The 26,265-nt window shown below is 38.5% G+C and overlaps 1 protein-coding gene across 1 annotated transcript; it reads right to left on the bottom strand.

The window, feature by feature from the left end:
- Positions 1-2,637: 2,637 nt before the first annotated feature.
- Positions 2,638-26,265, bottom strand: LOC140244428 (trimethyllysine dioxygenase, mitochondrial-like). The gene is made up of 7 exons (XM_072324067.1): positions 26,200-26,265; positions 12,350-12,546; positions 11,270-11,385; positions 9,234-9,493; positions 8,025-8,173; positions 3,843-4,067; positions 2,638-2,911 (listed from the first exon to the last, which is right to left on the bottom strand). The coding sequence occupies exons 1-7, from the start codon at positions 26,263-26,265 to the stop codon at positions 2,638-2,640; spliced, it is 1,287 nt and encodes a 428-aa protein (XP_072180168.1).

The raw sequence follows: 26,265 nt of genomic DNA, 5'->3' as shown, positions 1-26,265 counted from the left end.
TCCAAATATATATAACATGTCAGAATTGTTGCAACATACAACAAATATGAAGGCATAAAACTGCCTAATGTTATCTTTCTCTTCCAAAGGATACCACAAAATATACAGTACTTGTTATACTATACAATTTTCTTCATGATTACAACAATACCACAAAAAATTATACCATTTTTTTCAGTATACTGAGGCAGAGCACTTCTAAAGAAATATGATTAGTAATCACATAATGTAGCTTTTATGGCCTTTTATAAATCACTTACAGTAAATAGTTAACTGCTTGATATTGAAACTCTGCATACACAATATACTCTGGTTTATGATACAAATATCAACACATACTAGAGTGACCCTCATTATAACAAGGTCAGATATACAAAAGAAGAATAACTGATATAACTCTGCAATTTGACAGGATACATTTGTTAGATAACTGATATAAATAGGTAACTTTGCAGGTCCAATTCCTTTTTTACTCTTTAGTTTTTATTCCTAATAAAACGGGATGCCTGATATAATGAGGAACTTTAGGTGGGCCCAAGCTGCTCATTATATCGAGGTTACCTTTTATACTATGCATAATTAGTAGACATGTAAAAAAAAAAAAAATGATACAATAAATATAGCTGTCCAAATTTTGAAATCAAAATTAGTCAGGTATAACAGAGCAATCAGGGAAGAACTGTACAAATACATGTATTACATGCACCTCCATGGGCATGAAACATTGATTTACAAAACAGGGAGACTTTATACATCAGTGCTTGACATATTGTAATTGATGTTATCAAATGTAAAACAATAGTCATAATGAAAATGATTCCAGACTAAACCGTATACAGTTATGGTTTAATGAGAAAACTGGTGATATCTCCTAATATATCTTACGCTTAATTGCAGAAATTTTATATGGTAGGATGTTTTGTGATACAACTGACGTACACATATGCACCAAATCTTGAACATTTTTGTATGACTGCTGCCAAAGGTAAACAAGACCTTTAAAGGTTTCCATCATAGAAGCAGATATCATATCATGTATGATTCGTATAGCTGTAACTCTCTATTGAAAGTAAAACTGCATGTTTATCTTGATTACAAGAAACCAAGTGAAAGTGAATACAGAATACAGAATCAGCTTGGGATTTGAATCCAAAACCTGCTGCTTAAAGGCGCATAGTCCCGGCGGTGTAGAGGGCGATGTTGATGATACTGCCGATCACCGTTAGCATTGATACTAAGATTGCCAAAGTTGAGCTGTCATCAAGAGTAAAGCGCGTAGGTGTTGCTAAGTAACGTTGCCTTCGTTGTCTTCTCTGCGCATCACGCAGTCTGTACTAATGCCAGGGTGCGTGCATATGTGCTTCTTATTATGACATCACAAAAGAAGTTTGCTAAAGCTGTCATCCCCCTCAGCCGAATCATGAGGCGAACTGTGATCAGACCACTGACTACAATGGATCGGACTTCTTCGGACTCGGGGAAATAGGTCACAGCATAAGCGCTAAAGAGGAGCTGATAGCGTAGGTCTCTATAGGAAACTTGCGCCGTGCGCCCGCGTACGCATTTGACTAAACCACCGGGACCATGTGCCTTTAAAACAGACAGAGGGAATACAAATTGAGTTCGAGCAAGTCTACGGCAATGGCATGATGCCATTCAAAAGCTTACATTTTTGCACACATAATTTTTCTTGAATCAAAATATGAAAATTGAACTGCATGTAACAAGCCAAAAAATTGTGTACTTTTTTATATTTTCACACTAATTTCATGTTGTGCAAAATGCGCATAAATTTCCACACTTAGAAACTGTTCACTTTTACACCCACTAGGAACATCATACTTGGGAGATTATCACAGCTAAGATATGAACAAAGTATAAAATCAGACATTTGAACCCATTTTTCATTTTCAGAATGAATGGACGGAGCTACTATATACATTACATTTATGAATTCAACAGATCAGATATACTGAGAGTGAAAGTATACTATCATAACATCACAAAGTCAATGAGAATGCTAGAGACAACAGAATTTCACTTCCAAAGACATCATTCACAGTAGTTGCTGTTGTTAAAAAAAAAATAATAATAATTGCACATGTAAATTTGAAAATATTTGGTGTTTATAGCAGTACTGAAAACATTGTTGCATTTATTGTACACAATTATCAAACCATCTTGGCAACCACCTGATATAAAGTAATATGTACTTTAATTGAATGCTCGAGACAGGATGGCACAAAAGACATGGTACAATCCAATAAACCTTTGAAGGCCAACTGCAAAGCATTCTAGTATACATCAATGTAGACATCATTCTTATCATGCATTGTCCATAACATGGCCAGATCATTAATACACGCTATTCTATGCAAATTAATGAACTTGTATAGAGTTGTTTTTATTGCAACTACTGTAACTGACAAATTCATGGCAACTACTACAATACTGATCAATTGAGTGCTTACTTATTATGTTGATGTACAAGTATTTCAATTTGTCAATTAGTTACAATGACAAACTATTTTGTTTAAAAGTCATAAATGCATTGATATGCCTCTTTTTTAACAAGATTTCTCATTCCCGGCTGGCACAAAAGTCAATTCCTATCCATATGAATCGGTGTCTACTCTCTCACACTGCTAAATTGGCAACAACTCGTTTCATGTCCTGAAGCTCGTCTCGAACAAGGTAGCAGCCGACCATGACACGCTTTCCCGTGAACGCAGTCCGGCCGTGCAGTAGCCGCCAGTTGTCGACTACCACCATGCGGCCCGGTTGCAGCTTCGTCTGCAGTTCGTTGTCGGGAGAGTCAATGATGCGGCCCAGGGCCCGGTAGGCAGCGTAGAAGCGCTCAGCATCCTCGTACGACAGGTAATTGAGTGGGCGGCGGTCGTGGGGGTTGTATCTGTGGGAACAACAAGAACAATGGTCAGATTTTGAATAAACTTTTAGAGAGCAAACTGATGGAGGCTGTGTTGTTTTTCTTCTTACACTGTAATTTGATAATACATGTTTGTTGTTTTTTAAACTTGGTTCCCCAAATTCCTAAATACCACAGGGAGAGATAAACACACACACAAGCAAATGAACACAAATGCAGGAATGCTTACAATCCCCAGAAATCACAAGTTTTGTTTTTGTTTTTTTTTTCTAATGCTGAAGTGCATTTTCTATTAAAAAAAGGGAGATCCCAGGAAGATGGTGGGCTAACGTAAACTGGGAAAGAATATAATTTGCATCCAGATTTTGATTTTTTTTTTGAAAAAGTATATAGCCCCCATTTGTAATATGACTATAAAATGCATTTTTAAGACCCGCTTGTCTCAGATATTTCTTTTTTTTTTCTCTGATTTTGGGGTAATATTTATAACATGGAAGTCATTGTGGCTGTAAAATACAGACACCTTGTTATGGGTGTAAACAGTATCTATAAATCCCTTTTTCACATCAACAAGTCAACAACTATGCTGCAACACAGGAAATAGTTTTGTGATAAATTCCTCTGCATGGTCAGTCCAGTGAAATATGTTTGTGTGTTTATTATTTCGCTAAATGACAACATTAACACTGATAGTCAAAAAGGCAAAGCCACAGGATGCTTTGATAAAATATCTGCATTCATGTTGATATCAATAATTGCACTAATGCAGGGAAATGTTCATGGTTTAATATACAGCTGTATTGCACATCAACAGTAAGTTCACATTCACTCATGCAGTCATGTTTTCACAAAAGAGGCAGCCATTCTGATACGACACTGTGTTCACTACAGGAAGTGAAATGACCCTATACAAAATATACATCAGTAGATTTTCCATTAATGCCTTTTCACTAACCTAACATGCTCCAGCTGGTTTGTCAAAACATTGTGACCGATCGTGTGATGGTAGCATCGGAAATCATGGACGTCGTCGCGGTAGTGGCCCACAACCGGTATGGTGCGCAGCGCCTCGTACAAGCCTGGATCTTGCGCCCTCAGTCGCCGAGCTGCTGCATGGCCGTCTACCAGGGTATTCTCACCTCCCGTGCCGTCATGGTATATGCAATGCAACACCAGTCCCCTGGTCAGTCAGATATACAGTGAAATCATATAGAAAATAGTTAAAACATTAATCTACAAAAAAACTAGAAATGTCGCTACGGCGACTGGTGTATGCCTCCGCCATAATACATGGTTCTCCTAATAGGTCTATAGTACAATGTCTTGACAATGCGTGATGACAGTTTCACACAATTGACAGGTTTGCCACAAATGTGCTGAATGCTCACTTTCCTAGAACTAGGTTCAATTGGATGAATGATTAAAACGTCAGAGTGCAGGTATTTGGGGGAACTGATGATTTTCACTTGACTTTTGACCCTTTTACAAGTTTATGCATTGAGTAATTTTCAAGGTATTGAGAAAAAGTATAATTTCAGTATCAAATGGTAAAATAGTATTATCGAAACCTGGCCTTTGACCTTTGACCCCACAGTTCCAAAGAGAATCACTGTTAGGTAGAACATGCATAAATATGTAAGTTTCATGACAATACCTTGAGTTATTTTTGAGATATGGAGGAAAAAGTGCAATTTAGCACTTTCACTTGACCTTTGACCTTTTAGCAAGAAACTTCCCACAGAATATATATCAGGTAATACATGCATACATCAAGTTAAAAAAAAAAAAAAAAAAACCTTCAGGCATTGCATAACCATAAGGAAAGTAGTGATATTTTGAGGAGTTGACCTTGACCTTTGACCCCCTGACCTTTGAACCATGACCCACAACTTCCCTAGATAATCACTGCCCATCGGTACAAGCATATATACTAAGTTCCATGAAGATACCTTGAACCATTTGCGAGATATGGAGAAAAACATGAAATTTCAATTTTTTTTTCACAAAATAACCTGTGACCTTTGACCTTTGACCCTGTGACCCTAAAATCCACACAAAGTATCATCCCCCAGGGATATACCCTCATACCAAGTTTGATGCAAAACCACCACACGGTTCTTGAGATATCGACAAAAACAAAACGGGACGTACGGATGTACGGACGTACGGACGGACGGACGACCCGAAAACATAATGCCTCCGGCCACTTCGTTGGCGGAGGCATAAAAATAAATGAATAAAAAATAGACAAAATTTGTACTACACTCTTTTAGCAGTCTTCAAATGCTACTTTCAAAATCACTGTTAGGGTAACAAAACCCTGTATTTCATATATATTAAAAGTTCAGAAGAGGGGACAAAACATGACAGCCAAAGCACTGTAACAAATGTGACTGTCTTTCCTTTGACATGCCATGGTGGCTACATTTTTTGAGCTTATAAGACAACTAGGATTTGGACAAATCATCACATGACTGATTCTCTGTCAATTAATCAAAAAAAAGTGATTTTTACCCAAATCTGAGCTACTTAAAGGACAAGTTCACCTTCATTGACTTAAGGATTGAGAGAATGTAGCAATATTAGTAGAACACATCATTGAAAGTTTGAAGAAAATCAGACAACCCGTTCAAAAGTTATGAATTTTTGAAGTTTTTGTGCAGTCACCGCTGGATGAGAGGACTACTGCAGTGTATGATGTCACATGCGTACAACAATGTAAGGAAAATATAAAAAGAATTTCACAAAATTTCATCTTTTGAAAAAAGTACACATTCCCTTGACTGGTTACTGACATATGTTATGGGTAATATTATTCCCATTGCCTTTAGAAAGAGGCAAGTCAAGTGCTCTTTTATCATGCGAAAAAAGTGAAAATATGTTGAATTTTCTTTACATTTTCTTTATACTGTTGTACTCATATGACATCATGAGCCATAGTAGTCTCCTCATCCAGCTGTTCCAACACAAAAATTTTAAAAATTCATAACTTTTGCATCCATTGTCCAATTTTCCTCAAACTTTCACTGATGTGTTCTACTAATATTGCTGCATTCTCTTAATCCTTATGTTTACCTTTGGGAGCAGTGATTTCATAAATGTTCAAAATATCACATTTGATGCATATGTTTAGGTCTGTTGTATTACAAAACATCCTACCATATAAAATTTTCTAAATAAAGCCTTAAATGTAAGGAGATATCACTGTTTTTCTCAATAAACTGTAACTGTAGACGGTTTAGTCTGGAAACATTTTTATCATAACTATTGTTCACATTTTGTGTATTTAACAACACTTAACATGGATTATACGGATTCAAATTTTTCACAGGCTGGTTGTTTCTATCCCTAACTCACATTTTAGAACTATTTTAAAGCACTAATGCTGGGTTTTTGTTTCATCTGCAAATGGTAAATTATGCCTTTAAGCTTCTGTCACACTACTGACAGAAGGTTATTGTTTTGATTTCTATGACTCCATGTAGCTCATGCTGACAGAACACTCCTAAAAGAACTTTGTGGGAATGACAGTCCCACAGCTGAAAGCATTTTTGACAGAAAGAGGTGTACCTTCCAATGAAAACATGACCTCCTATCACTGGTTGTGAAGGGAGCTCCTCAAGCTGTTAAACTCACTAGAAACTTCGCACAGGTCATATTTTTCATCCACGCATATATTTGAAGACCTCTTTGCTTATCATCATGCCTGTGTCCAGGGGTGGCATTCTTAGGTCTCAATTAAGTGTGTAATTAACTTTGCAATCAAACCTGGATGTTAACCCTAACTAGGCCGGGCTATTTAGGTAGATCATAGAGCCGGAGGGGGGGGGGGCCTCCTAGGCCCCCCCTCCAGATCTCCGCCGTCGGCCGCGCGTTCGCGACGAAAATTGGCACACACATTGCCTATGATGTAATCTAAAGTACTACGAAGTTAGATTTTCGAAAAATTGTCAATTTATGCTAAATTATGCAAATTTATGCATAATGATGCATGAAATCAGACAATTTGGTATAAATCACTAAATAAAGCCCAAAATGGGCACATTTTTTTGTGTAAATATTCTTTTTAGTGTCCTAAGCAAATATAAGAGAAAAAAATTGAGCCATCCAAAAAAATTTCTTAAGTATTTTATTGTTTTTTGAATTTCTTATGTATTTCTTTGTTTTTTCGAATTTATTTTTTCATTGTTTTTTCGATGAAACTTGTCCGCGACATTGTTCTGAACGAGAAAATATGTTATTAGTTGATTTTAATCAATAAAACCCCAAAATAATCATGCTTTTATGAAATTTGACTGTAAGCACAGTTTCCATTGAAATTGTACACGAATTCACGTTTTTGAGCAATTTTTGGTCTGACATGCATGTACATATTTATGCGAAACTTCGGAACCGCGCGCTTGGGCATCGCAAATTTGGTGTCAAAAGATGCAGGAGACTCGACAGAAAAAAGTCATGAAACGTTGCGGCGATAGCTTTTCACGTTAGCGATACATCGCGCGGAACGTCGAGGGGGGGGGCCTCGGAGGCCCCCCCCCCCCCCGGCCTAGTTAGGGTTAAAGGGACTGTACAGTACTGGTTGAGGTGAGGATTCAGGTTTATAACATTCTTGAGTGAGATAATGAGAAACCTCTTATGAAATATGAGAGAGCATGTCATTTTAAGAAGGATTCAAAGTTTATTTGATGAAAATTGGTTTGCAAATGGCTGAGATATCCAAAAAAGTGATAATAATAAAGGCGACAGGCCACACCTTTTATTAGGATCTCTGTTTCACCTCGTTTTTGGATATCTCAGCCATTCCAAAACCGATTTTCATCAAATAAATTTTTGATACCTCTTACAATTGCATGCTCTTTGACATCTCATAGAGGGGTTTCTGAATATCTCGCAAATCGTTAAAAGCTAAATCCTCACCTCGACCAGATCTGTACACACCCTTTAACTGCAACTTTACTATTACATAAAACTGATATTGTGAGGACTCAATTAGTGTGTCATTAATTCCCTTAAAATCATCTGAAGTTCCTCCCATTTAGTTAAAATTACCAGACAATCAGGAAGTACATACTACTGAAATGTCCAAACTACATGTTGAAAACAGTGTAACACAGATGAGATGATGAAGATATCTTACCCAGGATTATGATCAAAGTAAGTTCCATCCGTGTGGTTTTGCAGACCCTTGGACGTATAGCCTGTGTCTGCCACAGCGCCATCATTCTGGTAGTGAAATATGCTCCCGTAGAATGTGCGCATTGGGCTACTTATAAGTTTAATGGCCTCCTGGGAAGAGAAACATTAAAGGAAATAAGGGCAGAGGCAATAAAACAGGCTGCTAAGAAACCCTCTTGCCCACATTATTATGTAGGGCAACTAAACATCTCTGTTGGACAACAAAACATTTCTAATGGACAAGTGAAATGTATAAGCCAGTTCGCAGTTCCACTTTGCGCATGAGCAGAAAAAAGGTCATTTGTTCCAAAAGGCATGCTAGTCTTTAAATTCACGGGGATAAGCATCTGTGATGTAATGATTTTTCATATAATCCTTATAAATGCTGCTTGCCAGCATATCCACCTGACAGCAAAAGTGGTATTTGGCAATAACAATAGAAAGAGATTGTTAATACATTCAATGCAAAATAATGAAATGGATGTTTTCCCAAGCGTTAATTGATGGATCATTCTGGTCAGCTGGTCTATGCAAGTTCATTCTTTATTTGAACAGGATTGATGAATCTCATAAGTTGTTATGTAAAGCTTATATGCATTATGTCGCTCTGAAAACAAATGAAGTGCCCCTAACAGACTGAGAAAAAAGAAAGGTCATTTGTACCAATATGCCCATGAGCTAACTCCTAACTGGCTTATTGGCAATTACCTGTGACAAAGTATTGGTTCATCACTCAAATATATCCATCTTTGCACAAACAGGAAAAATATCTTCTGTAAAGCGCAGGAAAGTTGTACAAATTAGTATAAAGACACAAACACAAAGGCAAAGTAGAAACAAAGATAGAAGTCACAAAACTTTTGGCATGTACAATATTTTTTTTTCAACAATGCTTTAATGTATTTGATATAAGTATTTGTAATCTATACTGAAGACAGCTGTGTGAATCCTACGTGTAGCCACTTTGAGGTGATATCCTCAAATACAGACAGTTGTGTAACTTATACATCATCTTTTTCATCATGTGTGTTTTTACTGATTAAATATAACTCCTCCTATCAGGAATATGATAATCTGCATGCAAGGAGAAGTTTGTGGCTCATAATCCACCATTTTCAAACTTGACAAATGATCATACAATCAGCTTCTAATGCATATGTGTTTCACATACCTCTGTACTTTCTCTGCTGGCCTCAAGGCCAGAGACGAACGTGAATCCGTAGACGTGCAGATTCTCCAGGCATTTGCGAAGGCCGCTGCGACTGGCGCTGCGCAGCTCGTCGATGTGAACATCCTGGGGCGGATTGGCGGTGACGATGTCCCGGTCCCAGTACAGCGGCTGGAGCTGGTCAGCTCCATCACTGGACCTCTGACCTGGGGCATTGGCCAGCAGCCACTGCATGGAGTAGGTGGTCACGTGGTCATCGGGCCCTGCGCAGTAAAACGTTAGACCGAATGACTTGAGAATAATCTCAAGACTCTTGTAAACACAGTCAAAGCAAATTGTGGAAAGCACAATATGGTGTGAGGTTTAGAATTGATGAATTAACATTAACCCATTGAGGACGAGTCCCAAGTATACTCGGGCAGGTATCTATGGGATATGCGTGTTGTGGCAAAATCAGTTCATCCTCAATGGGTGAAAGGCCTATCTCACTGGAGGAGATGGTGCCTCAAATGCTGCGACTGATCAGTTAAAGTGACTTGTTGTACACAAAATGACAAAAAAAAAAAAATTACTGGCACTCTCACACAGATAATGACTCCAGGACGACTTCAGAGATGTCTCAAATAGAGTGACAATTTATTTGTCCAGAAATCGTGGAATCGTCGCCATGACATCTTACAGAGATGTCTTCTTTAATAGTCATGGAGCGTCTCCACGACATCTCCGGTAGGTCGCCAATGAGTCTCTGTAGTAAGATTGCGGAGACATCTCAGAGAGCTCGCAAAAAAAAAAAAAAAAAAAAAAAAATTAGTCTCCGCAACTAAGGAGACCTTGTGGAGATGTTTCTGAAAGCAGCTGGAGACTAGAAAACGTCTTCAGAAAACTCAAACATACTAAATTCTCCCGCAAGTCTCCAGAATGTCAGCTAGATCTCAGAAAACACTGCAGAGACATTGTGGAGACAACTGCAAGAATAGGGAGACTAGAGTTGCCACCAGGTTGCCAACTAGTGTCTTGTCCAATGAGATACCCACTTTACTTGTGATCAGTGGAGTAAATCTGCCAATTTTGCAGCAAAAAACCAGTTCATGACAGTTACAAGCAATAGACCAACCATCACAGTGTCTACTATCATGTGAAATTATATTAATTGCACATATTGCTGAATACGTCACATGAGTCTCAGGGAAGCTTCGAGTGATTGGTCAAACTCTGTCACTGGAATTATTCATGATGTATAAGGTGCACGTGAAATCTCTCCTCTGACCAAAGTGGTCAAAGCAAGTGGTCATACAATGTACAAGTTGTAGGTCAAACCATATCCTTCCTGTGTGCAACAAAATATTTCAACATATAATATGCATTCAGAGGGGAAGCTACCGCTAAATTGAAAATAACAACATTAATCGATCATTTGAATAACATAGGGTGCTGTCATCACAGTTCAATGTTTGCATACTTGCATAGTTGAAAAGAAGCAGACATGCTTGAATGCAGTCTTGGGTTTAGGCTAAATCAACCGGCACAATTAAGGGGATTATGTAATCAATCTTATAGCATAATTTATATAACGCCTGAGGAGATCCTTGTCATTTGAATGGTTGTTTAACATTGATCATTCGGCCCATTTCACTATGACATCATCATCCGTGCAATTGTGGCTCCACTTACCGTGCAATTTTGAATCCATACAATTTGCTCCATTGCACGCTCGCCGAGAGCCCGGCACACTACGCGTGTTAAACGTGCTTGCATTTGCAATGTGTGTATGCGCCAGCGCGCCAGTGTAAAGAGTGCAGTGAGCACTGCACTCTCGCGATCTCAGTGTCTCTCGTTTCTAATGAAGCATCAAATGACATGGATCTATTTTAGGCGTTATATAAAACAAATAATAAATGTTTTTCAATCGTGTAATGGACAGAATATTTCATTCGGTGAAAGATGAAATGATCACTTCATCTTTTACCTCATAAAATATTCTGTCCATTGCACTCAGAAACATTCATTATTTGTATACTATAGTGGAAATAATGTCTTACATATGAGACAAAGTTCATCTGCCTCCACGGTCACACGCTTTGGCTTGATGTCTGTTGGTATAGCAGCAATATGAACAAAGTTCTGGAGACAGGCATGGTCATAGCACTCAGGGCACCTGTTTCCCACAATTTCCAATAGCAAATAGAAGGAAAACATAGAGAATGTGTAATGGTAACTGCCTGTCACGGGTTACAATTAATTGAACAAACCAAAATAGTGCACGGCATGGCATGTGGTAGTGTATTAAAGTGCAGTGAATGCACGGTTTCTTCTAATTGGTGCCGCCTCTGAGTACGAGTGGCTAGGAGAGTATATAGTAAGCAGTACGTGCGCACCATCTAAAGATGCAGAGCGTACACTGCACTCGCACAATGGGACAAGTGCAATATTTGTTTTATAAAATAGTGAGTTTTGATGATTAACAAACAGAAACAGCAGTCTTATGTTAGATAAAATATCACTTATTTTGTGCAGTGTCTGCACTCCCGTGCAAAGCGCGAAAAACAGTTGAATGCCATGTAATGCGTTTTGACCGATTATCATGCTTGAAATCATATGGCTATATCAAAATTTCCATTACTGCATCATAGGCATCATGATATCAAAACATTATCATTGTTAGGTTCTTATCATTATCAAGCTTTCATACACTCCTGCTAATGTTAATGATGATCTTAAGTTTTCATGTGAATCTATATCATTATTATACTCATCATCATCATCGCCACTGCCATTTGGATCAACATAATTAGTAGTGCTTGAAAGTTTTCACTTTTATTGAGCTATTTTATCAAACTCATGATCATAGATATAGCAGTGTTACTTGCTCAACAGAGATGGAATTTACAAGGATCGTGAGTGGCTACACAAAGATGAAACTTGATACTTTCTGTATAATAAGTATTTGAATATAAAAGTGAATTGAACAGAGAAACTAAATCTCATAAAAAGTTGTGTATGTTCAAATTACTCACAATACTGCTTACACTTATTACTACAACTTTTCACAGAGGTAACGTTGTAAATCTTTCAAATGCATTCCATATTGATATTATGTTACCAGGCTACATATATCTTACCTACAATGGTCTCTCAGCCATATATAGCTGGTTTTGAAAGTCTTGCCATCAACAGTGATGGACAGGTGATCCCCTCTCTGCTGGACATCAGCCACTGGCTGTGTGTCTGTTGCTGAAGAAAGATGTCGACAGAAGGGAGCAGGCACCAGTCTCGTTGATGGAGCGAGTTGACAGGAAAGATGCCTGATTCCACAGGTCTGTTTCAACCTGTATTCTGCATGATCAAAATGAGGACTTTTTTTTTTTTTTCACCAGCACCATCCTAGAACTTTATCACACACAATACATGTATTCCATTATATATTTGTTTCCTTCAAAGAAAATGGCATGTGGGCTCAAGAAAGTATACATGTATAAGGGTTACAAATTAACCAAAACAGTATTTGGATTGTTATGCTGTTGTTGTTCACTCCACATAATGTCTGCACGAAAGACCACTAAACAGCTCATACTATTGAATTTAAACTGATGCAGATTTCTAGTCCATTTGAAGTTTTCAAGCCCGTAATACCTACAGATGAATGAATAGAATCACACATTATTTTCTTCTTTCTTTCTTTTTTAAAAAAAATCTGATACTTCCACTTTTAACTAGGCAAGAACACTTGGTCTGCTGGATAGGGCATCAAAAAGAGTTCCCATGTGTTAAAGGTAGGGGATACCTTTTACAGATCTCCAAAAATGCAGCAAAACATTGCTTTATGAACCTCAGGGGACTTGTTTAGGCCACTGCTTAGAAATTTGGAAGTCAACAGTTATCTACAATTTGAATAATGCACAAAACTCTTCACTATTCAGTAGTTCTGTGTGTCAGCCACACTTAAGCCTTTTTGTTGCAGTCTTCTGTATTTTTTATCTATAAACACAAATCTAATGACTAAAAGTATAAGAGCTGATGTAATAACATTTTGTGTGGCAAGAATGTATATAGAAATGTTTGTAAGTTTTGATTGACTTCTTCACAAAATATACATGATGGACACACATGCAGTGCATGGTTCTGCAAAGGTAGCCTAGTAATGTACTGGAATTTATGGTGAGCCACACCAAAATTCAATTCAAAATCTAACGGTCAATAAAAATGTACTAAATGTTACCTTCCACTTTCAATACTTTATGGGAGTTTCCAAAATGATACTCTCTTCAACATACCACTGTATTTATACAACTCTTCATTTAAGGCATGAAAATGGGATTCGGTCACACATGTATACATATCCTATCATACAGTATGCCCCCCCCCCCCTAAAAAAAAAAAAAATACAACCAGATTTTTGCATTGAAAACTTCCAATATGATTAAACTGTCTGAAACATGCTACTTCAGAATCTCAAAATATAACATCTTAGCTCTATTTTGCAGAAAACTCACTCAATTTGGTCAGGTGGTCACAGAGAAATGTGGATCTTTGTAAAGCATGTCACGAGTCTGATTCTTTCAAATTCAGTATACTGGATGCGCTCGGAATTGCATAATGTGTGAGCACAATGGACAGAACTTGGAGGGAAGGGATTCCCGACATGCTCTACAAAAACTCCTCATTTCTCTTTGACCACTAGAGCAAATCAGATGGGGTTTTCTATAAGATGTGCGTAATAAGCTATAGTTTCATACCCTCAAATCATAATTGGAGTGATTCACTATTTTTGAAGCTACCATTGTGGAGGGTCCTGTTGTAATTTTTTTTTTTTTTTTTTTTTTTTTTGGGGGGGGAGACATACGGTACTTCTCACCCAAAAAAAAACCAACAACAACAACAACAACAACAACAGAAAAAGCGTACATAGTGTAAACCTACAGTACTTCAGTCGCCTATTTTACACAACTACTACCAGTAGATAACAGGGTAAGAAACAGACCCCTTTTGGTTTGCCTGGAGTTGATTTAGAAATGGTAAGCATACGGGGTTCAAGCCAGCAATATGTACACTGTAGCTCGCACACTGCACTACATGAAAGGAGCTCTAAGAAGATAGTGCCTGGAAACTAAATCTAGTACATTGTAAGTCTTAATAAAAGACTGTACGTGACAGGCTTCACGCCACACTCGGTGATAAGAAGATGCCTCTGTGTCATTTCAGATATATACTCACCCTTTATAATGCTGAATTGCTGAATTATATGCTACTTCTTTAAAGGTTCAATGTTCAAAGTATTACTCTGAAGATAAGGAGATAGAATACAAACAGATATTATTGGGGGGTTCTAATTGTCAAAAAAAAATCACATGTTTGGCATACTACTTCACACATAGTATTACTGTAAAACGAGGAATTTTCGCGTGCATTTTAATTTCGCGAATTTCGCGTGCGCCAAAATTCGCGAAATTAAAATGCACGCGAAAGCTTTTGGCTACACTACATGCCTTGAATGCCAGTAGCAATTCGCGAAAATTTCATGCCATGAAAAAAGCTGTCGGCTCCAATTTGCGAAAATTTCATGCGGCGAATATATCATGTTTTACAGTATACAAATGCTCAAGTATTCTCAGGGAAAAAGAATGTATCCCATCCATTAGGTACTGTGCAGTAATTCAAAATTGCTCATCGGAAGCAATGTATAGAATTTTCACACCTAACAGGAAGGGCATGAGCACTACAGTTGTTTTCTTTTGTAGCTCAGATTACAGTGAGTCAGGCATACTTGAATTTTGTCGATGAGTTGTTGAGGTTTTGGTGATGCTGCTAGTGACGCCCAGTTGATGAAACCATGGCAACAGGTTCCGACAACCTGATTGGCCGAGTTGGCTTCCTCTGGTACTCAGTGCTTGCAACATGGTCAGACTCGCGATTCCGCTCAAATGAGGTCAAGCTGTGGTCTGGAAAAGAATGGAACATCAGAGAGAAGAAGGAATTTATAAGCTGAATTTGCTTATTTTGCTGTTTTGACAAAAACAGTGCACTCCCGTTATAAGGAGCACATTTATAACAAAATTCCGATTCAGGCCATAACATTATCCGCTCTATTACTTGTTTTTATTGTTCATCTGTTCTGATTAAAAATAACAAAATTTTGACACAACGAAAGAAAACTGCCAGTCCCAAGAACTCTGTTGTAATGGGAGTCCACTGTACTTGTCAAAGGGGTCTGCAGAAAATATGTATACAGCCAGTAATAGTCATACAAAAGATATGAATTTGCAATTATTGCATCTTCTAGAAAAGCTCAATTGGAAAGTGCAGATCTCAGCCAAGCAACTCACTTTCAACTACAGAGTTCAGACGGTGCTCCAAATCACTACTAAAATGTAATCATTTGGATCCTTACGTCATTATCATCTTTCCTGAAAATTTCGTCCAAATCTGTTCATAACTTTTTGTGTTATAATTTATATTTTCCTTATACAGACGGACAAACAAACCAACAACAAAAAAACCATTTACCTCCTTGGTGGAGGTAATAATCACAAAAACTATTATAAAGCATTCCCATATTAATTATGTGTAAATGTACATTATACCAGACATGAGTACAGATAATATTTAAAATTTAATAACACTTGAAATGAAATTCTGTAAATCTCTCTTAAAAGCAGGCTCCATAATAACGTTTTTCATTCATGCATACTTGTACTTCTTCGTTATATTTTTTCTGACCAGCATGTTGACTGAAGGTTTATCTCTGTCTATTATTTTTGTATTGTGTGTATGACAATTTGTTGTAGGTGTCTTTTTCCATTTTATAACAAAGAGACCGCATTTCAAACATGATCTGGATTGTACTCAGCTTCAGCCTGACATAAAAATTTGATTCATTACTTTTATTTCTCTGAACTTCTGCTCAAATGGTTATCTATCACTCTACTACTAGTACTGGTATCTGGAGGGAAGGAGAAGAGATTGGATTAACATTGGGAAATTAAAACTTGCAGCAGTTCACCCCAACAAATTGATACTGATTAATTGCTGTATGGCCCATAATGAACATTATGTGACAGCAATGACATTGACAAAAAAGAAATAGAATGACCACAAGCAATTAGCTAATGGCACTAGATCATGCCTCAAAAAATTTGAGAGGAGCTAGACCTTTAAATACACCAACATACACTGTATAATGTCTGCATCAAACTGGCTTTAGCAGTACAGTAGTACAGTATCATTGAGAGGTTGGGGGGGGGGGGGTATAACATACCATGTCGAAGGAAGAAAACACTGGTGGTGTGGATTCCCACCCACCCCCCACCCCATTCCCAAGTTTCAAGTGCTACCACTATCAAGAACAAACACAGAAACACAGAAAACAAACAAAGGCAAACTCGTACACTATGCGACTGAGCCAGCAAAGAATGTATACAGTATTACTACACAGGGACCTTTGTGATTTGTAAAACCAGGGAGGTCACCTCCATGGTAAAACCGGAGGACTACAAGATGAATTTGTCATCAAAAATTAAAAACTTCAAAGGAAATTAACAAGAAATAAGCAAATTTGCTGTCTTCGTTAAGAAAATCAGATTACAGTTGGGTCTGTAGCTGCCTCCGGCAGTGACCCAGATGTACAGCTAGGCATTCCTACTGTTAATGTTCAACAATGCAATAACCCACTTCTACTGTATATATTCTATACACGATAATTATTGGAAGATAATTACATGCATACCATTGTTGTTATTGTTATGCAGTAATTATTATCATTGATATTTGACTGGTCGATTAATTCTTGACAGTTTGTGTGTGATACGGTAATACGTACAGTGTATCTTGTGTTGTGGTAATGTAAACTTCAATAGTTTTTTTGTATCCCATGTACTTGTTTTAACCTGCTATTCGTTTTGAATGAAATGGTAGACATGGTTTTTGGTATCTATGTCATTCTAACACTGCCTTTAACAAGTGAATCAAGTCATGATTACACAATACATAGAAGTTCTGCTCAAGCCTTCATTACAAAATATGTCACTGGGAGCTATGCTTTCACAGCTATAGTCAAACATTTCCTGATAGCAAGGTTTTGCCATTAAACATTATTGTTAGAGTTCACTGTACATTGATTATCAAGTTTATACAATTCCCGAGTTGCATGGCACTCTTGCAAACAATTCATCCCATCGATCTCAGTATGCAATGTACATTATGTTGCTTTCTGGGTGAGCTATTAAAAGTGATGCTTCAATCAAATCCAAATTAAAATTGTGTCAGGTAGAATAGTTACCCGGTATACAGTCTTGTTGACAGTAGCCTGACCAGACCGCTGTGCACAGCACAGCAGTCTGACATGTACTAGTTAGTGTTTAAACGTACGTAAATGACTGTCGCTTTTGACAGCAAGACCACAAAAATGTCTTTTATTTTGTTTGATTTAACAGTAATACCACCCACCTATATCGTATGTTGCTGATGGTTGAGTTGAATTTGGTGTTTTGTTGGTATCCAAACCTTATTGTTGAATTTTTCGGAGTAGATTGTGCGATGATTCACAAAATTAACGAACAGCCACGAACGCTCAACCCGAGATACCGTGTTAGCATTTTACGTACGCCCGTGCGTTTCGTGTGTTACGTAAAGCTTGTCGTCTTCTACAATGCATTTCCGCGCGTGCTGCTCTCATGATATGACGTCACTCCGACTACCTCCGACTACCAGTGACGTTGTAGCATAGGAGAGTGATTGCCATTCAATAACACGCAGAAGATGAGGAGTGACGCAATACGGACGCTCACAGACCTGATTTTAAGGACGGATTTCGGTAGGTTTTTGACGTAATAAAAAAAAAATACGCATACCGATTATTGGATGATTATCACAGATTACGGGGATTCCTTATATTTTAGTTTTCCACGATTAAAAAAGATATTCATGAAGGAGTCGCACAACCACCACTGAAAAATGACAACGTCTGCGAAGGAGTAGACGTGCAGCCGCTGTCGCTTTGCGACAGCGGCTGCGTGTAGTTACGTTGACAGTAGACACTCTACCTTTAGTAGACTACATACTTGTCATGTCACATTTGTCATCATATCAAGTACCTTTTATACACTATTACAGTTCTAGGCCTCTGACTGGTCAAAGGTTTAGTCATGGGAACATCTAGCTGACTACCGTTTCCAGGCACTCCTAGCAAATACTAACTAGTGACTAGTCTAGACGTAGAACTACCCAATATCAATGACTTAACTTAGCACAAACATCTTAAATTAAGTGGGCTTTTTATGAGGTAAAACCATATATAATACAAAAACAGAGGTTCTGTTAGCTCTTCATGTCGCTGCTTTAATAGCTGCATTTACCCTTGGCCTTGGTTTAATTCGTCTTTAGCATGTTTAGACTCTTTAGAGCTGCACTGTTGAGAAATCACCTCAATGCTGTTCAGGGCAAATAGTTTTACCTGTGCCCCTCAAAGACAAAGCAGTCGGTAATTGTATCAAATTTAAGATATCATGATGAACTTTGATAATACAAAATCTGAAGAAAATGATGAACTGTAAAGTGTAGGCCAGAGGTACACGTAGTGTCAACTGGGTCAAGATCTCTACTCCTAGACATCTACAATACAACATAAATACAAAACTGACTGACAGTGCGATCATTTCCTCTGAAGGTCAAGTAAAAAAAAAATAACAATAATAACACTGTGAGCAGAGACGCCAACCCAAAGCACCTTCTGATCTGGAGATTCTCCCGCCTGAAACCCCTAGCAAACGGGAGACTCCAAGTTGATGTGTGCGAAGCGCAAAGTTCCTAGGGTTCTAGTAGCCCGACCAGACGCTGTTACGCTATGCGAAAACAGCGTCTGACGAGCGCAGCACGCAGCCTCAAAGCAGGGAGGTGGAAGAAAGTCTTCCACCTCCCTGCTCAAAGTGAGGAACCTCACCACAACTACAAAACTTAGGAAAATGTATACTTTTCTCCTTTAAACAGAATACTTTACTCACGTTAAATGCATGTTTCTATTACAGAAGAATAGTTCGCCACACTGGGTCCATGGAGACCACTTGCGATAAGTCCGTGGAACAAATAAAATGACACTTTCTGGCGCAATTCCATGGTACGTCGACGTACCATGTACAGCGACTGTGCTGTGTATGGTACGTCGACGTACCATGTACAGCGACTGTGCTGTGTTCAAGTGTATAGTTAGGCCTGGCGTGAAAGATTGTGTACCGTGTGGACATGCTGGATATGATGATCAATTTCGGTAAGTTTCATTGCGTACATTTGAATACTGATAGCATCAGATGTAGAGTAAATATTGAAGAGTATACTCGATGAGTTTGAGGTGACAAAAATGATGTTAAGTATCAAAATTCAAAGCTATCGTGATACGATTACGTCGCTCTCCTAGTGGTTGGTGGTCGCGCGCGTACAGCCCTGTCGCGACGTACCATGTACAGCGACTGGGCTGTGTATAGTTAGGGTTCTAGATGCTCTCTGGTGCTATCTACGGCTTATTTTTTTCAACATACAATAGCAATAAGTAAGAAATCCTTTCCAACGGGAGACACAGAGCCAGGGCGGGAGAAATTAAATCTCAAACGGGAGAACGGGAGATTTTGCAAAAATGGGTTTTCGGCGGGAGATCTCCCGTCGAAAACGGGAGAGTTGGAGTCTCTGTGTGAGCCATATGCCATAGCCTATAGGGTCTCTATACCGAATTTAACTATAGTATACACAGCCCAGTCGCTCGCATGACAGCGTCTGGTCTGCAGACGTGCAGTCTGTGATGACTGCATGTACTAATTGTACTACTAGAGTATGGTAGCCCTACTACATATCGACCACCCTTATTGAAACCGACCGCGTATAATTTGCGCACTGAACACTTAGTACGCACTTCTCTGCGCGCAAAGCACATAAAAATGGATTGGCTTTGAATGTACAAAGTGTAGATGAGGATGGTGTGGGAAAACGCGATAATTCACTGTTCATTAATGGTTTAAATCAAGGACAAAATTTCGAATGAATATTTTCACCGAATCGCAATGACAGCACAATGTAATGTCTATGGAAGTTTCTAAAAGGCTTCTAAAAAGCTTCGTACAACAAGGTGTTCAATACAACTCGGTTTGCGTGCATTGTCAATGCAAAAACAGCGGTCGATCCTAATAACGTGATTTACCGCGGGGAGCTGAAACGAGGACACGCAAGTTCGTCGGCGATATTTTTGCACTGAAACTTCGAATCGAAAAGGGAACAACGGCATTTATAGAGCTGGATTTTCTCAATCACGTAGGTCAAGTTTTTACGTGAATTGCAGTGTTAAATATTCTTATCAAGCAAATAAACATTAGGCGGTCGATTAGTATATAGGTCCAACCATACAGTACTGTCGTAACTAACGTTAATATTATACTCTTGCCGACCACTTTTCGTTTTACAGAGTGTAGATCTGGCTTGCATCTTCCAATATTGGCCACGACAAAATTTTCCAGGAAGGATTTCAGACAGCCAAGTCGCTGTATGCGTCAGCTGGTCAGGTCGGTGAGGTCGGGCTAGATTTCAGAAAAATAATACTACCACCCCCAGTGCAGTGCCAGTGCAGTGCCAGTGGCAGTGACCAGTCATCTCACGTCGTTATAGGTGTAGTACTGTAGCTATACGCAGTTTCCAATGAGGTGGGACTAGACAGAAGTACTGAATCCATAAGATCGTGTTTAGGTCTTACTTTTAGGTCTTAATTACGATTCCAATCCCGAGATGATGAAATTCCGCAACAGAAAGACGACCAACATCGACCACCCCTCACCAGCTATCGGTGGTCACCCCTCTGAACTTCAAAAAGGTTTGTGGAACTTCGCAATTGACTTTGGTTGCGCAATTGTTCCGTCGCCGCTGCGCGTTCAATTCATTGTTACCTCCGCTCAGCTCCGCCAGTGGAAGGGAGGTTATGTTTTCGTTACCGTCGGTTTGTTTGTTAGCTAGTTGAGTTTGTTTGTCTTCTTCTTCTTCTTCATCAAGTCTGCCTCCTTCAATAGGCTGAAGATTCTTGCAGACTGCGCTATTTACATTATAATACAGTTTATTTACAAATATTTACAAGCACATAGAAAATTTGAAGAAAATAACTAGTCACTGTGATCAACCATTATAGTCGGTTTCGGAATGATCCCACAGATGGCGCAGGAATTCCATAACATCGTTAAACTTGGAAATGGTATACCCCCCTTCTGATCTCGCTAAATATATGAAATATATTTAATCATCAATATGATATTGTATTCCATCCTAAGTAACCGAAGATATTTTTCTCCGACCCAGAGTCAAAACTCTTATCCCAAAGCTTCTTCATGGTGCACTTTACAAAAGCTGATCTGTTGAGATAAGGGTTTGTTTGTTCGGATGATCTCTGTTCTTTCTGCAAAAAGAGCACTGAGACATATTCACATTTGTTTTGGGAGTGTATTAAAGTACAGGAATTGTAGCAAATCATCATTCAGAAATTGAATTTAGAAGAACTAGGAAACATGAATTGGGAAGTTGTTTATACAGGTATATCCGGAAACTCGTTAAAAGTCAAAGGATGGAATACAATATTATATTGATGATTAAATATATTTTATATTTAGCGAGATCATCAGGAGAGGTACCAAAGTTTAATGATGTTATGAAGTATTTTAAGATGTGTAAAGAGGAAGAAAATAAGACAGCGAGTAAAAGGGGAACAGTTGAAATGCATTTCTTAAAGTGGGAATATATATTATGATGTATACCGAGGATGATACGTGATTTTCCTTTCCTGTCTTAATTTTGCCATATCTGCGAGTTATTGTCACATCAGTGTCGGGGTTTTTTCCCCTCTCTATTGTTTTTACCATTTCCACATCATTTCCACATTACTCTCTTAAAAAATCGAGTGAAAATATTCACTCTTGAAGGAGTTAATACAAAAAAAGAGAGAATTTAGAGTGAAATTGGAGTGAATTTTGAGTGAAAACGTTCATTTTCACTCGTTTTAGAGTGACCTCAGGGATTACTCCAAAATCTTCGAGTGATCCCTGAGGTCACTCCAAAATAAGTGAAAATGAAAATTTTCACTCAAAATTCACTCCAATTTCACTGTAAATTCACTCTTTTTTGTATTCACTCCATCGAGAGTGAATATTTTCACTCGATTTTTTTTAGTGAGTATCATGAGGATGTTACGTATGAGAAAGAAAACGGCAATTTACACGGCAGTTATACAAGTGTGAATAAAACCTGAAACCTGAGGGTTGAAGGCACGGGGTGGGGGGGGGGGGGAGTGTATGTTGGCGTTGTGTGGGTGTGTGTGTGTGTGCATGTGTGTATGTTTTCTCACAAATGGCCTCGTTTTTTTTTTCTCTCTCTTTTTTGTCCTTTTAATTCGAGAAGCAATGAAATATGCCCCGTTTTGTGTTTTAAGCAAGTTACCTATTCGTTCCCGTTTTGCGGGCTTTTTGCGAGAATTTATGTGTTTAAAAAAAAAGCGGATTTCGTTTTACTTGGTTAAAAGTGTTACAATGTAAGTTTGACATTAGTTTGCACAATGTTGGTGTTACTGTATTTTGTCCTTGTAGTGTGAGATTGGCGTTATTTTGTACAATTTTTGTGTATAATGCAGTTTGTCTTTGTATGATGTTTTGTTTTTGTTTCTGTGAACGTTTCTGTTTCTGTGATATGAACGAAATTCTAATAGAGAATTATAAAGAAAAGGGTCAATGTTACCATATAGCATCTCCCCCGTGCCCCCCCCCCCCCTCCGCAAGAATCGCCAGAAGAAACTTTTTTTTTTTTTTTTTTTTTTTTTTTTGGGGGGGGGGGGAAGTTTTCATTGGCTTGTGCCAAAGGGTGGGTTGGGTGGTGGCGCGTCGCGTTAATGGGAACACCACCCTTCGTCCAAAGCCCCCCCCCCCCCCCCCGGTTTTGCCGAAAGGGTGCGTTGGGAGCGTTGGGTCGCGTCGCGTTGACTGGAACCCCACCCTTCGTCCAAAGCCCCCCCCCCCCCCACCGGTTTTGCCGAAAGGGTGCGTTGGTACGTACTTTTTCTCATGTAATATTAATAGACGAGTTTTGAATTTATATTTAACCTTCAAACAACCATTTCAAAGAGGTTATCGTCCGGATCGGTTCACACTCTATTACCACTTGGTGTACAGCCAGTTGGTCTAATAGACTGTTTAATACCAGTTGGTCTAATAACCAGTTGGTCTAGTCATCATTTCGTCCAATTACTGTTTGGTCTAATTATTATTTGGTTTATTTACTATTTGGTCTACAGTCAATTCGTCTAATAATAGCCATTTGGTCTATTTTTGGTCTATTATGAGTTGGTCTAATTCCATTTCGTCTAATCATCAAATGGTCTAAAATAAAACCAAATTTGTCCAATATAAATTTGGTGTACACATCAATAAAAAGCCCCCCCCCCAAAAAAAAAAAAAAAAAGCCCAGTTGGTCATATAGACGAAACGATGATTGGACCAAATGGTACCTGATTAGACCAGAAGGCTGGCTATTAGACCAAATGACAATAAGATCAATGGTTATTAGACTAAATGGGTGTAGACTAAATGATGATAGACAGAGGCTAGACCAACTGGGCAATGGACCAAAATTAATAATGTGTACACCAAATTTATATTGGACAAATTTGGTTTTATTTTAGACCATTTGATGATTAGACGAAATGGAATTAGACCAACTCATAATAGACCAAAAATAGACCAAATGGCTATTATCTATTTATTTTATTTATTTATTCATTCTCCACTCATGGGATGGATTGCCCTGGTCAGCTAAAAGCTGGTTTTCACAGGGGCCCAACCAATTATTAGACGAAATGACTGTAGACCAAATAGTAATTAAACTAAATAACAATTAGACCAAACAGTAATTGGACGAAATGATGACTAGACCAACTGGTTATTAGACCAAATGATATTGAACAGTCTATTAGACCAACTGGCTGTAGACCAAGTGGTAATAGAGTGTAAACCGATCCGGACGATAGCCTCTTTGAAATGGTTGTTTGAAGGTTAAATATAAATTCAAAACTCGTCTTTTAATATTACATGAAAAAAAGTACCAACGCACCCTTTCGGCAAAACCGGGGGGGGGGGGGGGGGGGGCTTTGGACGAAGGTGGGGTTCCAGTTAACGCGACGCGACCCAACGCTCCCAACGCACCCTTTCGGTAAAACCGGGGGGGCTTTGGACGAAGGGTGGTGTTCCCATTGACGCGACGCGCCACCACCCAACCCACCCTTTCGGCACAAGCCGTTTTCATTCATCCATTCATTCATTTTCATTCGTTCATTTATTTATTTATTTATTTCGGGGGGGGGAGGGGTAGCCATCAAAACAGCTTGTGATTGTTTTTGTTGCCATTAGGTTAGTGGAAGGTGACCGACAGTCTGTAGATGGTGTGTATAATATTTGGGGGACGATGAGGATTGGGCTTTTAACCTTTTGCGAAATACTAAGAAACGGCTTATGAAATAGGCCTAATATAGAGCACATGCCTGCATACTATTTTAAGAGGAATTTAAAGTTTAGCTAACAGATTATTCAGAGGCAGAAATTCACATGATTATAATCTATGTGGATATACTACTGTAGTATACAAAATATAACATACGGCCTTTACACAGAGTTAAACACATTACATACACATTTGCACCGGGCATTATAATTCATGCATAATTCATTATCGAAGAAAGGTGTTGATCCCTTGTAAAGATTGTGTCTGAACATTTTATTCTATAATTTATTCTGCACATTTTTGACCACTTTTGAAGATTCATAAAATGACAAAGCAGTAGACTTAGCACCACGTGCAGCTGTTAAAGGGATAGTAGGCCTACAGTTTTGGTTGAGCGATGGAACTTCAGGTTTCCGACTTCTTTTGATTATAATATCTAAATAAAATGAGAAATATCTTCTGAAATATGAAAGAGCATATTACTCTAAGAGGAATAAACATTTGATAAAAGGTTGTTTTTGAAATGGCCGAGATATCCAAAGCAAATAGACCCTTATAAAAGATGGAACTCACCTTTTTGTATTACTGTAGGATCACTTTGTTTACTTTGTTTTGGATTGATCTCAGCCATTTCAAAACCGATTTTCATCAAGTAAACTTTGATTACCTCTTAGAATTGTATGCTTTTCAACATTTCATTAAGTGCATTTTAAGTATCTTGCCAAAAAAAAAAAAAAAAAGAGTTGAAAGCTGAATCCTTACCCCAGCCAGTGCTATAATACTACCCATTTAAGGTAGAGTATAGACATTGATAGATAAAGGAAAGAATGTTGCCCGGCACTGCTCATCATGCTTCTGTGAATTTTCAGAATTCATCCATTTCATAAAAAGTTGATATGAAAGCAACTCTTATATACCTCGAGTGGAAATGTAATGTCATGCAAGTAACGACAAGAATCCAGCTTCCTGATTGGCTGTTGCTATGGGAAGTAGCCAGGCCTACACTTGTATATATCTCAATATTGTGTATGAATCGGCGCCCTGATCACTGTCCATCATAAAGCTGCACTCAAAGGGGGCGGGGTGGTAAAACATACAAACAGTAATAAATGAAAAACAAAGCAAAAAAAAAAATGCAGTGGTTGTGTTAGGGACAGCTGAAAAGAAGGCAGATATAAAGTACAAGTGTTTTGTTGGAAACGGAAATTCCCGAGTTTGAAATCTCCCTAATCATCACACATTCAGAATGAGAAAAAGCAATGTTTAAATTCAAGTGGAGAATGATAATCAACAAGAGTGAAAGGTTCTCACGGCGCAATAATTACACTCGCATCGTGGGTATACCCGAGTCCACCACCGGCATTAAGGATTATTGCACAGCCCTTGTCGAGAAAATCATGAAGGAGAGGCTCGACATAAAAGTAGAATGAGCACACCGCGATGGAAAAGCAATAAAGGATCGACCCTGTCATACCGTGAGAAAGTCGACCTCATGAAGAATCAGCGCCTGAAGCTGGCGAAGGAAGCGTGGTCGCTTCAT

Source organism: Diadema setosum, chromosome 21 (genome assembly GCF_964275005.1).
Source record: "Diadema setosum chromosome 21, eeDiaSeto1, whole genome shotgun sequence".
NCBI classification, from domain to species: Eukaryota; Metazoa; Echinodermata; class Echinoidea; order Diadematoida; family Diadematidae; genus Diadema; species Diadema setosum.
This window is presented reverse-complemented; position numbering and strand designations above follow the sequence as displayed.

Bases quoted from the DNA above. Each gene is read 5' to 3' on its own strand.
- LOC140244428 (XM_072324067.1), bottom strand. From the start codon at position 26,265: ATGAAGCGACCACGCTTCCTTCGCCAGCTTCAGGCGCTGATTCTTCAT. The intron at 12,547-26,199 runs GTATGACAGGGT...AGGTTGAAACAG, and splicing joins ATGAGGTCGACTTTCTCACG to ACCTGTGGAATCAGGCATCT. The intron at 4,068-8,024 runs GTAAGATATCTT...CTGACTGACCAG, and splicing joins TACTTTGATCATAATCCTGG to GGGACTGGTGTTGCATTGCA.